Source organism: Perna viridis, chromosome 2 (genome assembly GCF_037379345.1).
Source record: "Perna viridis isolate PV_CMFRI_1.1 ecotype Kerala chromosome 2, ASM3737934v1, whole genome shotgun sequence".
Classification (NCBI taxonomy): Eukaryota; Metazoa; Mollusca; class Bivalvia; order Mytilida; family Mytilidae; genus Perna; species Perna viridis.
This window is the reverse complement of record NC_142446.1, coordinates 48,916,336-48,929,087: the sequence shown is the minus strand read 5'-3', so window position 1 is coordinate 48,929,087 and position 12,752 is coordinate 48,916,336. Positions and strand designations below refer to the sequence as shown.

Below are 12,752 nucleotides of genomic sequence, written 5' to 3'. Positions count from 1 at the left end.
CCTCCATATTTGAATAAGTGTAACCCAAATTTTGTTGTTTTTACCTGTGGTATTTCTAATGTATTTTCCTTTCTTAGAGAATAAGAAGTATTCCAGACAAAAAAGGGAACAAAATCCATGGTAACAGTGATGACAATTCTTCAAAATCTAAAAAGTAATATGATAACAGACACATCCAAGGACCATCCTAGGGGGCAATTGAGGCGTAATAGTGGCTTTTTGGTTTCAAACTTCGCCGTATATTACCACAAAAGAGAAGTTAAAATCGTCCTTAAAATCCGACACATCTCCCTTTTATTTTTCAAAATCTACTAGGAAAATCCAGTAGAGCATTGATGATTCTTTAAATATAATTTTATTGTGTGTTTTCACAGCTGAAATGAGACAATTCACAGCAGGTCACTACACATGTTTCCACCCTGCTTCTAACACTCATCTGATCTCCCATCGAGTACTAAATTGGAACTTCTCTAGAATTTACGCTGACATTTATGAAAATGAATATATACACAACACACCTGTCACTATGATGTCAAAGTTCTTATTAAAAAATTTTGACACTTAAATTGATAAAGTGTTACACTTAATACCATAAATATATTAATATATTACTGTTGAAAATGTTACTGCTAACTGTACACATGTCAACATCAAAGGATCTGACTGCGTAACATCAGTTGATTGGAAGTCACCCCGAAGTGACAGTAAACATAATGAACTATAAATTAATTATCTTTTGTCTTAAATACTTACTGAAAATTAAAATTTATCATTGATTAAATGAACATTGGACACTGAAGATATCCTCAGATCTATTATGCCACAATATATAGACAACATCGTGAACAATTTAGAAGATCGTTTTTGAGAGAGTGGTTTGACAGAAAAAATGAAAGTATTGCAGCCTCTTCACATTACTTCTGCTCACAAAAAAGGAGAGTTGGCAACATTTGGAAACCAAAGAGTTACTGTTTTAGCTGATCGTTTTGCCATCCAAGGAATTGACAAAGAACAAGTGCCTATGGAATATAAACAATACAAAAGGCTTGTTACAGGTTCTTTTCAAACTTCCTCCCTTAGTGAAATTAGTGAAAAACTTGGCATGAATTTATGAAGATATAATACCAAATATTGTGAAACTTGTTCAGTGCTGCACTCTTCTGCCAGTGAAAATTGCAACATGTGAAAGAGGATTCTCTACCCAAAATCGAATCAAGTCTAGGTTGAAAACCAATTTAAACAATAGTTCAGTGAATCACTTGATGAGAATGAACTGTGGTGTATTTGTAAACAATAAGTTTTTAGACATTAGATTGACTAGATGTGAAATTTTATAATAATTAATTAAAAAAAAATAAAAAATACATTAGTTAATGATCTTATACCTTTTGGTCTTTTTGCATAGTCTTAGAAAGACGAAGTTGTTCAAAAAAGGAATGTCATTATATGATAACATCATTCAAAATTTAAATTTAACTAATGAAACCTGCACACACTGAGAAGTCTCCCTGAGATTTGAAACTTCTCCCTATTTTTCTCTGAGGGAGAAGTGAAGTCTCCATGAATTTTGGGTCTAGGATGGTCCCTGCACATAATGACCAACATCTCCTGACTTTGGACAGGCACATAAAATCTGTTGTGGGGCTAAACTAGTTTTAAAAGGTCTTCAGTTGACCATCCCCTTACCCAAATTTGCAGTGTCAAATTTATTTTTGAGATATGGTAGACCTTTAGACATATATTGAGGAAAATTGTTAAGGAGATGGTGTTTTGATATCTGAATGACATTTTTTTTTTCAAATTGATATTCATACATATAAAGAGTTTAAGCTTATTTTTTCATTTATCAATTCATTTAGGGGAGAAGAATATTTATCACATTTGTCTTATTCATTATCCTTTCAGGGAGAAGTAGAACAGATAGCCATGATGAAGCCAAAAGGACAGAGTGAAAATGATGATGGCATGTTAGAATTTTTAGAAGATATCATTGGCAGCAATAGATTTAAGGAACCCATAGATGTACTGGCAAAAAGAGTTGAAACCTTGAATGAGATGAGAGGGGAAAAGGTGAGGAAATTTATCAGCAATAATCAGGGATGATTTTCTTCCGTTTTTAGCAGATTTCCGCTATTTCAAATCCAGATTTTACAGTTACACAGGGTTCGTACGGGTCCTTGAATCCTTGAAAAGTCATGGAATTTCATTTTGAAAATTAAAGGCCTTGAAAAGTCATTGAATCCTGTATTTTTGCCAAAAGTCCTTGAAAAGTCATGGAATTTTATTCAAATGACATATTGTTTTATTAGGTATTGAAATAAGCAATCTACAGTCTTCTTTATTTCACGTTCTGGAGTGTAAGTCAAGGGAGAATAATCTGAAAGTGTTCAAGGACTGGTTTCCGTTTGTAAATGTAATAAAGGGAACCAGATTTAACCGGTGTCAAAACATCATGACCTTATAAAACAAAATGCCAGGAAACTAATTTTCAAGCGAAGTGGGTTGAAAAAAAAGAATACAAGCGTTGGCTTCAAAGGGGAGGTGGTGCAGGAAAGGCCAGGTGCACAATCTGTGCAAAAGACATTGACATTTCAAACATGGGGGAATCCTGTTAGAACTCATGGTAACACTTACCAGCTTTATGAATGTGTTAAAAACATTTTGACCAGCTTTATGAATGTGTTAAAAACATTTTGCATACATAAATATGCTTACAATAATTGAAAAACTTATAAAAAGATAAACAATTGTTTGTGGTTTTGGGTATTGACTATTGAAAAAAATCCAGGAAAAGTCCTGGAAAATTGGAGCAAAAAAGGTGTATGAACCTTGGAACTTACAATTCTTATTGTACTGTATATTTACTTCTGATTTTGCCAATTTCCACTTTGTTGACCTTGTAAAATCATCTCTGAATAATGAAATGTTTTAATTAATAGGCAAAAGAAAAATGATGTGGAGCTTAGGCCAAAAAAAAAATATGCGCGTTTACTGTCACATGCTGGAAAAATATAGGGTTGGTAGGTAATTTTTTTTTTCTTTTTTGGGAGGGGGGTTGCAATTGTAGTTTCTTGACTAATTAGCTTCATGGAGAGAAACAGAAGATACTGTAATGGTGCACATGCTTGTCTATCAGCTAGTTTTCTTTTTTAATTGCTGGCAGTGCTGGCACTGGAGGCCGCCATTGTTGTTTAATACAATAAATACCGGTAGTGGTGACGGAAAAGGCTTGAATTTCAGATAATTGCCGATAAAAAAGTTAGGGTCTCGGTGATAAAATGAAGGTCGGTCGGGTGACTGTAAACACATATTTTTTTTTTTTTTTGGCCTTATAAAAATTATTGCAGATAATTTACAATAGATAAGGTAAAAAAGATTTATATAGGTTTCATTTGTATGTAAAAAAAATTGTGTACAAAAAGGAAATAAACATGTAGAATTCTTTTACTGGTTAAGTGACTTTGTTTTTTATATCTTACTGACACTGTTTTATCAATGGTTTAAATGACTTTGAATATCATTTTTCAGTTTCGGAAACAGGACATATATGATTGCTGCTGAATTATTGTTTAATGAGGAAAAGATATTTAATGTATATACATTTTTTTTGTTTTATAATGTAGCTTAACAGAGTAAAAGCTGTAGAAAAAGAAAAAGATAATTTGGAAGGACCCAAAAATGAAGCTGTGCAGTATCTGTGTATTGAAAATGACATTGTCAAGCAGAAAAATACATTGTATCATAAGTACATGTAAGTACAATGTAAATGCAACAGGACCGTAATAATGTTATAACTTGAGTCCAGTCCCTTTGCTTGTATTCTTGAGCAAATAAATAAGTTTAAACTATGTAAATGTCTTGCAAAAAGTAAGTAACAATGAACTGACAAAATACAAAATACCTATCATCTGAATATTGCAAATTTCGATATGCTGTTCACATGTTTCAAGGAAAAACCTCTCATCAGCATCAAAACTACATACTTAGGAAGTTCAAGCTAAAAAAAATGAATATTGTACAAGAAGTATTCAAGACCAAAAATATTGAAATAGGAAGTCAAATCCACAAACTGTTAATATATATATATGTAATATGTAAATAGATTAAAATTGCTCAAAATTGATATATCATATATAAAAGTGAAAGTGATTAATATGATATTGACTTTATCCTAGAATCATATGTTGCATCATATGTATAGAAATCCTTATGTCTAGTCATACATGTACATTACAATCCGTCTTTCTGTGACATTTGAAGTACCACTTGATCAAATTATTAAAGATTTCACACAATACTATGGACCAGGTTGATTTCTATCATTCTGCAATATATAACTTTGATCACTGGGGATTTAAATTCACCTTTAAGAAGGGAAGGTCCTGGACTTTCAACTCAATGGTTATCTTTTGGAAAAAAAGGAATTTTTGTTTAACTTTTGATAAATAGGACCTTGATATATAAAATTTCAAAGGTCAAAGGTCCAAAATTTTGGTATCAGACTTTCACTAGTATGAACACCCGATAACCAAATCAACCTTCTCTAGTTTTTACTATTTTGTTGCAGATATGAATGTTCTCAAAATGAAAAGAAGGCCACTGAAGAATTCAACAAGATAAATGAAGGCATGAAAGAAGTAAATGAGAAAATGGCTGAAATAGCAACCAAAAAGAAGGAGAAAGACAAAGAATTAGGCAAAATTTATGGGTTAGTACTTTGCCTAACACTGATGGCAGATTCAGTTATTCCCTGGCTTCCATTCTAGGGAAGCTTTCTTTATCCATGAATTATGCAAGTCATAGGCAATTTTTTTTTGTAATTTTTTGACTTAAAAATATAACTATTTTAAAATCAGAAAGACTGTTCTTTTTTTTTCTCACTTTTATAGATATTAGAAATAAGTTATTTGTGCCAAAATGGAAGTCCTAAATTTAAGCAGTATTTTATTCTTTACTTGAAGATCGAAAATGTAATTCCAAGAAATTTGACCTAAAAGTTTGGAAGCTTTAAATACATGTATCAGTAGGCTTATGTATGTTAAGCCCATTATAAACAATAATAAAAAAAAAATACATGTACTTGCATGTTGGAGATGTCATTCTGTTGATCATTTGATGCATCACAATAATCTTGATTCTAAATATTTTGTCACATTTTCCTATACCTTCCTTAGTGAATATGAGGCTCAAATGAAACATCTTGAAGAGTCTAAAGCTAAGTTTACAGAGTATGAGAAACAGGATGTCAAATGTAGAGAGGATTTAAAACACAGCAAACAGAAAGCCAAAAAATTGGAGAAACAGATCGAACAAGAAAAGAAAAAGGTAAAAACTTGTTCAGTAGTGATAGGGTGTTAAGGATATATTTAGATGCTAGCTTTCTTGAAATTAAGCTCAATTCTTCTTGTTCCACCTTTGATTATTGGTGCTGGATACAAACTGGTGGAACGTTATTATTATTCAAGATTTTTTCACTTACCTATTTACTTCAGTTACTCCATAGAATATTTCTGTTGCTTATTAATGAGGTCCAAGAAATCATAAGTTGAAAATTATTTATAAATTCTTTATCAATTGACAGTATACTTATTAGCCCACATAGGAAGATCTTTTTATTGAACCATATTCTAGATTTCATGTTGATATGCATGGAGTTGTTGGATCTTTCTATGGCAGAAACTATGTCTTCTACTGCTAAATTCTCATGCTGTGTAGCTGTTCATTATTTAACAGGTTGAAGAGCTGAAAAAGGTACCATCCGAGAGTGAGGAGGCTATAACTAAACATCAGGGAAAATTAGAGCAACTTGAAGTCAAGAAAAAGGAAGAGGAAGAAAAAATGGCAGTTGTAATGGAAGGCCTAAAAACAGAAACAAAAGTATGAAGACTTATCTTTGTATAACTTGACCATCTGTACAGCTTTAAATGATTTCTTTGGGCTGTCCAACACACCTATTGTACATGTAATTATTTTTTAAAAGTGTTTGAATTCATTTGTCCTGTCATCATTTTAAATCATCAATAAACAAATTTTTAGTCTATTTTGACATGATGCCTTCTTTGTCCTTAAAAATATCTTGAATGCTGTCAAATTTCATTGTCTGAGTGTAAGGATGTACAGGTATCTAGAAGATATATTGATTTTGATAGAATATTGCCCATGTACTACTGTACATTTATTAGAATTTCATGATCAAAATTAACACAGCAAGGGATGTCACATTTAGTGCTGCCCTTGTTTTGGTTGAAGCAATAGACAGTTTTCTCTGGTTGGTGAAAATGTTTCTGCATTGGTAAATGTTTTGTTTGAAATTGACCAATCTTAGCATATTATTGTACTCATGATAAAATAATCTCGTTAGGTATATAGACTGAAATTCAATTTTATTTTATAGGGTTTACAGGCTGAAAAAGACAAGAAGGAAGAAGAGTTGTTGGAACAGCAAAAATTTGTAAATGAAATAAAGTCCAAGGTAAGATTTGATCAAATTTTATGAAGAAGATCCTTTAATCAAGGTTTATGAATGTATCTATGAAACATTCGTTTTTCATTTGTTCTCAGTTCTTGTGGAGTCTGGATGGCTTATTTACTTCTAATGTAAGTGCATGGTCTGACCTTAAGGTTGTCCTATTGCCAAGGAGAATTAAAATTACCATTTGAACATGTAAACTTAAATTATACTTGCCTGAAAGATAACTAAATTTTTTGTATTTGTTATTATGCATTAACTCGAGTACACGGTAGTTTCCAAATTTTGCAGTTAATTTTTTCATTAACTTGCCTGATAAGACAAGGGTCTTTAAATGTAGTGTCATATTCTGTGTAATTTAAATACTTTTCTTCACTCTCTCTGGCTTTGTATGTTACTATAACCATTATTGCAAATCAGTTTCATACATTACTCGTTAGTTGTGTTTTGTTTATATGATAGATCTTTCTTCTACATCTCTCAAATAAATAATAAGTACTCAAACACCAAAATGACAGTTAGAGTTTGGGAATGCTCCCAGAACTATATTGGGCCTGTGAGTTAGCCAGTGTGTCAACAGAGCAGCCTGGCTGCTAGTAGGACATACTCAGACCAAGTGTTTTAGTCTAATTTCCCAAAGGCTAGGCTCCATCAACAATTTCTGTTGTTTTACTAACACTTACCACAGACCATACTAGACGTGAATAGGTTTTACAGGTCATTAAAATACCCAAATCAACATTAAATTATTTTATTCACTTTTTTCAGCTTAACATTGCTCAGTCGGAGCTTGATATATACCTCAGTAACCAACAGAGTGAAACAAACAAATTGAAGGAGATGGAGAAAAACCTTGAAAAGGCAAAACAGACACTAGAACAAAGAACTAAGTAAGATATAGTACTGCAGTGTTTTAATAGAAAGTTTTTATTTGCTGAATTATTATGTTTTTCTAATTGTAATTCATATTATTATAATGTGATAACGGTACACAGACATGCATTTCTTCTGCTTTTAAGTGCAATTTTGCTGATATTCTGTTTTCAAATAAATAGATTTTCCATCATTCTTACTGCCTGCTACTTATCTATCACAGACTACTGCAGTGTTACTAAAAATTACTGGCAACAACTTGTACCAATGACAACATGTAGACAATGAACAGAAACATCTGTTTTGAACATCTCAACAGTACAACATATTTTGCCCTATCATGCTCACTGTAATATTTTTGTCTTGACTTAAATACTGCTGTATTTATGCAAAAATTTGGGCATTGGTGAACATGTACTGTAGCTTTGTGCATATTCATGTATGTATATTTCCATCTTTGTATCCCATTGTGATAAGTGGCGAGGTATTATGTGATGCCCTCTGAAATGTTGCATGTCAATCTGTTCATTCCCAACAGTTTCCAGATAATAACTTTAGATGATATTTTTTCCAACTTTGTATACTTATTGAGTATTGTAAAATGCAGAACTAGTTCAAATTTCTGTATGATTAGATTATTAACACACAATTTATGACCATTGTATGTTGTTTTTAACCCCCCCCCCTAATTAGTTGCATTGGGCAAGGCATCATTTAATGTCCCTTTAGGTGCCCTATTTTTGTTCTGTTACTTCTAATCTCTATTGATATTTCATTCTTTTGTTTTAGTGAACTAACTGAGATACAGAAGAGACTTCCTGAATCTCAGAACATTGTAGAAAAAGCTAAAAAGGATTTAGAACAAGCAATGCAATCACAGGATAAATCTTCTAATGAGGTATGAATGAATGAAAGTTAATGAAATGCAAATTAATTAATTATTTAAATAAGAAATTAATAGTCTTATTTCTTATGTTTATTTGTGCATCTGAGCTTCCTTATATATTTTTTATGATAAAAACAAAATAAGATCTCTTTCAAGTTTTATGTTTATCTGTCAAAAAATATATATTAAGACTCCAAGTCAGGTCTTAACCTTCCAAAATTCTTAAGTAGTTCTCCCTCTCAATATTTTCTCAAAGCACAAGATTTGTTGAGTATTTGTGTTCATGGCATGTTTTGATAATAATAAAGTAATTTATTAAGAGTATTAGGTGAAAATTGAAATAAGATTGTAGAAACTTTCACTTTTTACAAGGCATGAAAGCTGAAGATTGTTGAATTTTTAAAGAAATATTGGTAAGCTCCATCTGAAAGCAGGAGACTTGACATCTGTGCTCCCAGTTGTTTTTTCAACAGCATGTTAAAATCTGGTAACCGTAGTCATTTCATTCATTTTAAGACCTGATTTTCTTCCACTTTTTCTACATCGATTTCACTGTTATGATTCTTTTTTTTAACTGTATACTTACTTCTGATTTTGCCAATTTCTACTTTGAATTGGGTTTGTATTTTATAGTTAAGACATAATTTTCTATTGATATGTGCTGTCCATTATAGCTGCGAGCTTTGAGAAGTAAAGTTGAAGAGGCAAGAAGTTCTATGCAGGCAGCTAAAAGTAAAGGCAAAGTTATTGATGCCTTGATGCAGATGAAAAAGAATGGAACATTGCCAGGAGTTTATGGTAGATTGGTAAGTTAATTCTCGGTATGAGAAAATAGAGCCAAACATATCAATTAAATTTGACACTCAAGGGGTGTATTCACTTTAAAGTAAGCACATATTTTACTAAAAATTATTTACTATTCATATTAATTTGACAAAATGTATTTTCTGGGCCAATTTTGATATAAACTGAGCATACATCTTTATTTTCTTACATATAGGTAAGTGATCAATGCATACAAAACATCAAATCCAAGAGAATTCAATTTCTCTCATTCTAAGCTGTCAATTAAAAAATGCATGCGTTATTAATCACCTGGTGTTAATTAAATTTCTGCATAAGGTTTCCTGCCATGTTACATTTTCCAAGTTTTCTACTGATTTAATTGGAGAAATGAATTCTCCTTCATTCTATTCTTGGTTTGAAACTATTTCTTCACTGATTCTCCATCATTCTATACTTGGTTGAAACTTTTTCTTCATTGATTTTCCTTCATTCTATTTTTGGTTTAAACTATGACTTCATTGTCTCTGGTAAAATTAAGATTTGAACATGCTAAGCTCAAATATGGAATCTGAAATTTACCATCTCAAGTGGAGAAATAATATAAACCGCTCATTACTAAATGATAATCTATATTTCACCATGTGTTTTCCATTTATCACAACCTTTCTTTGTCTATTTCTTTACTGTAAAACTGCATCTATTAAAAATAACCACCATGGTGGTCTCATGGTAGCATGCTTGCAATATGTAGAAGGTCATGGATTGGAAAGAATCATTTAGAATTGTTTTGTATGATTTTGGGCCCTAGTATTCTTTAAGCACTTATTTGTCAGTCCATTTTGTCTTTGATTTGCATTGAAGCTTTTATGAAGATTTTGTCTTCTCATTTAATACAACTTTGTAGAAGTTTTTTTGTCATAATGAACCTATTTTATTGTTGAGGTTGAGAAGTCATCAGCTTGGTGTCTTGGCATACTTTGATGCTGACAACATATTTTCATGATATTTTACAAAGATTTAACTGAATCCAAAAAAGATTCAAAAGAAAATTTTTTTTTTTTTTTAAATCTTGTCGCATTAGTCTTACATCACTAATGCTCAATATCTTCAAACTTTTTAAAACCTTGGAGTCAAAGCAAGCCTTTGTTTTGTAGGGAGACCTTGGTGCTATAGATGAGAAGTTTGATGTTGCCATTTCAACAGCTTGCGGAGCTTTAGACAATATTGTTGTAGATACTATAAATACTGCTCAGAAATGTGTTGAATATCTTAAAAAGAATAATGTGGGGTCAGCAACTTTCATTGGTCTAGATAAAATGGCAAGATGGAAGGAACACACACAGAAAAAGATTTCTACGTAAGTTTAATGATAGTCAGATAGTTATATTGTTTATAAGTAGCAGTCTTTATAAAAATCAGGCAGGAGGTGATTTATGCATGTCAAAAACCCATCAAATTCAGTTTTATTTCTTGTTCAGAACCGTAAAAGATCCCATAATCAGTCTTAGTTTTTCTTTTGGGGTTTGCACTTTTGAGATAAAATTTATATAGATTGTATATGAAATTAACCCTTTGCAAGAGTTATTGTTCTTGATTTGGTTGATTTTAGTGGGAGGTTAAAGTGTAGTTTTCTCAAAAGTACAGATTTAAATACAGAAAGAACTATTGTCACATAAAAATAAGCATATGTAGACCATAAAAGCATCATCTGATCCATGGGGTTTTCTATATCATGAATCATCTTACCATACCCAGTATCTGAATTTCGTGTGGACTGGTACTTTAGTATCTTTAATGAGTTGTGATTGACACAACATACATTATATGTGATGAAATGTAAAAATCAATCAAATATTATATTTTAGACCAGAAAATGTTCATAGACTGTTTGACTTAGTGAAGACCAAAAATCCAGAAATATTGCCGGCTTTTTACTTTGCCATGAGAGATACCCTTGTTGCTAATGACCTTGACCAAGCCACTAGGATTGCCTATGGAAAACAACGATTCAGAGTGGTTACTCTTGAGGGAGCTCTTATTGACCAGTCAGGTATCATCATATATTATTGACCTGTCAGGTATTGTTATAGTTCATTGTGAAGTGTAAATTGATCAGTCAAGTATTGTTATACTTCATCATGAAGTGTGAATTGATCAGTCAAGTATTGTTATACTTCATCATGAAGTGTGAAATGATATCCTAAAAAGTGTGTTCTAGTAAATCACTAACCAGTTTAACTCTGTCAACAGAAGATTTAATTGCAGATAAAGCAATTTTAATTGTATAATTATTTACACCATTATTGACTAACGTTCAAATATTAGCCTAGATAACTAGGCCTAAAACTGCCAATACAATACAAAATACAAAAGTACACCAATACAGGATTTAGCCATCAAATACGTTATTGGACTAGTTTGATAATAAAGGAATAATTGTGTAAGGTTTCCCAAATTGAAAGAATTTTTGGTCCTCGGCTAGGCATCTCAGTCCAATATGGCTAGCCATGGACCAATAACTATTCCAATACAGAAAACTTACGCAGTAACAGTATAATACAGAACTCTATTTTGTTATTGCTTAGTTTGTATTGACCAAAGTAAATTTGACAAAAGGGATGTGTGAGTTTATTGAGTTAGATTTTTAAATGTAGAGGTTTGTTATTATTTCATATTTATCATATTTAACTTTTTTATTCAATGTGAAGAAAAAATTTTTTAACATCGTAATTTATGATATAAATCCTTAGTTACGAAATACCAAATATATATGTTCCTAAAAACATCTTTCTTTACTAGGTACTATGTCTGGTGGGGGTAAATCAGTGATGAAAGGTAGAATGGGATCTTCATTAGCTTCTGAAGTAGATCCTAAACAACTGGCTAATATGGAAAATATGTTAGAAAAGGTATTGTATTTGTAACATGAAAGAAAGAAAAACTAGTTAAGTCCATGATGCATGTTTTTGGTGTGTGTGTATGTGTACATTTTTTTGTTTTTGTTTTTGTTGTTATGCATTGACATGTAGAGATCACTATCTAAAACAGCATTTGGATCATGCAGAGGACATTTGATTAAAGATATAAATGGCTCTGAAATATTGCTTTTGTTCTTGACACAGGTAATACATTTAGTGTAATATATTGCTTTGCCAGTTGTAAAAAATATAAGCACAATTGTTTCTATATATTTTTTTTTTATTTGCTATGCAGATGACACTGGAAGCCCAACAGAGTAGATCAAACAAAGAAAGACTAGAAGACATCATTCACAGAGAAGAAAAAGATTACTCACATATGAAACACTCTGCAGACAAATGTAAAATGGATATAGAGGTAATAACTTGAGATTTATCAGAAGTATGTTTAGAGCGGAGAGATTTAATAGGGCCCAGTTGTTCAATATATTTATTGGCTGGACAAAAGTTATCGACAAAATAAGTAGTGCAATCAATACAAGTTGTACAGGGGACATATATTTATCCATTGTTTAAGTTTTGAACATCCAGGTCATGAGTGACATGTATATTTAGAATTCAAATTACTGAGAGTTCATTCCAGCCCTATGAACATAAAGCTAACTTGAACCATACTCTGTCCAGTGAACTACAGTATTTTGGGATTTTTTACAATTTTTGGTTTCCTCTGGAAAACACCAAAAGAAAATACATGACCATAATTTTCCTCTGCTTCATGAACACAACAAAAACTGTCTGAAATTCAAGTTTTCTACTTGTC

At 31.6% G+C, this 12,752-nt stretch overlaps 1 protein-coding gene across 1 annotated transcript in view; it reads left to right on the top strand.

The window, feature by feature from the left end:
• Positions 1 to 12,752, top strand: part of LOC148625568 (structural maintenance of chromosomes protein 4-like) — a 36,305-nt gene that overhangs the window by 11,227 nt on the left and 12,326 nt on the right. Inside the window, exons 5-17 of the mRNA XM_088569137.1 lie at positions 1,906 to 2,070; positions 3,624 to 3,751; positions 4,568 to 4,708; positions 5,175 to 5,325; positions 5,734 to 5,877; positions 6,395 to 6,472; positions 7,238 to 7,359; positions 8,132 to 8,240; positions 8,903 to 9,034; positions 10,169 to 10,371; positions 10,880 to 11,064; positions 11,814 to 11,923; positions 12,228 to 12,350. Of these exons, the coding sequence (XP_088425263.1) occupies positions 1,906 to 2,070; positions 3,624 to 3,751; positions 4,568 to 4,708; positions 5,175 to 5,325; positions 5,734 to 5,877; positions 6,395 to 6,472; positions 7,238 to 7,359; positions 8,132 to 8,240; positions 8,903 to 9,034; positions 10,169 to 10,371; positions 10,880 to 11,064; positions 11,814 to 11,923; positions 12,228 to 12,350 (1,791 nt within the window). The remainder of the gene's footprint in view (positions 1 to 1,905; positions 2,071 to 3,623; positions 3,752 to 4,567; positions 4,709 to 5,174; positions 5,326 to 5,733; positions 5,878 to 6,394; positions 6,473 to 7,237; positions 7,360 to 8,131; positions 8,241 to 8,902; positions 9,035 to 10,168; positions 10,372 to 10,879; positions 11,065 to 11,813; positions 11,924 to 12,227; positions 12,351 to 12,752) is intronic.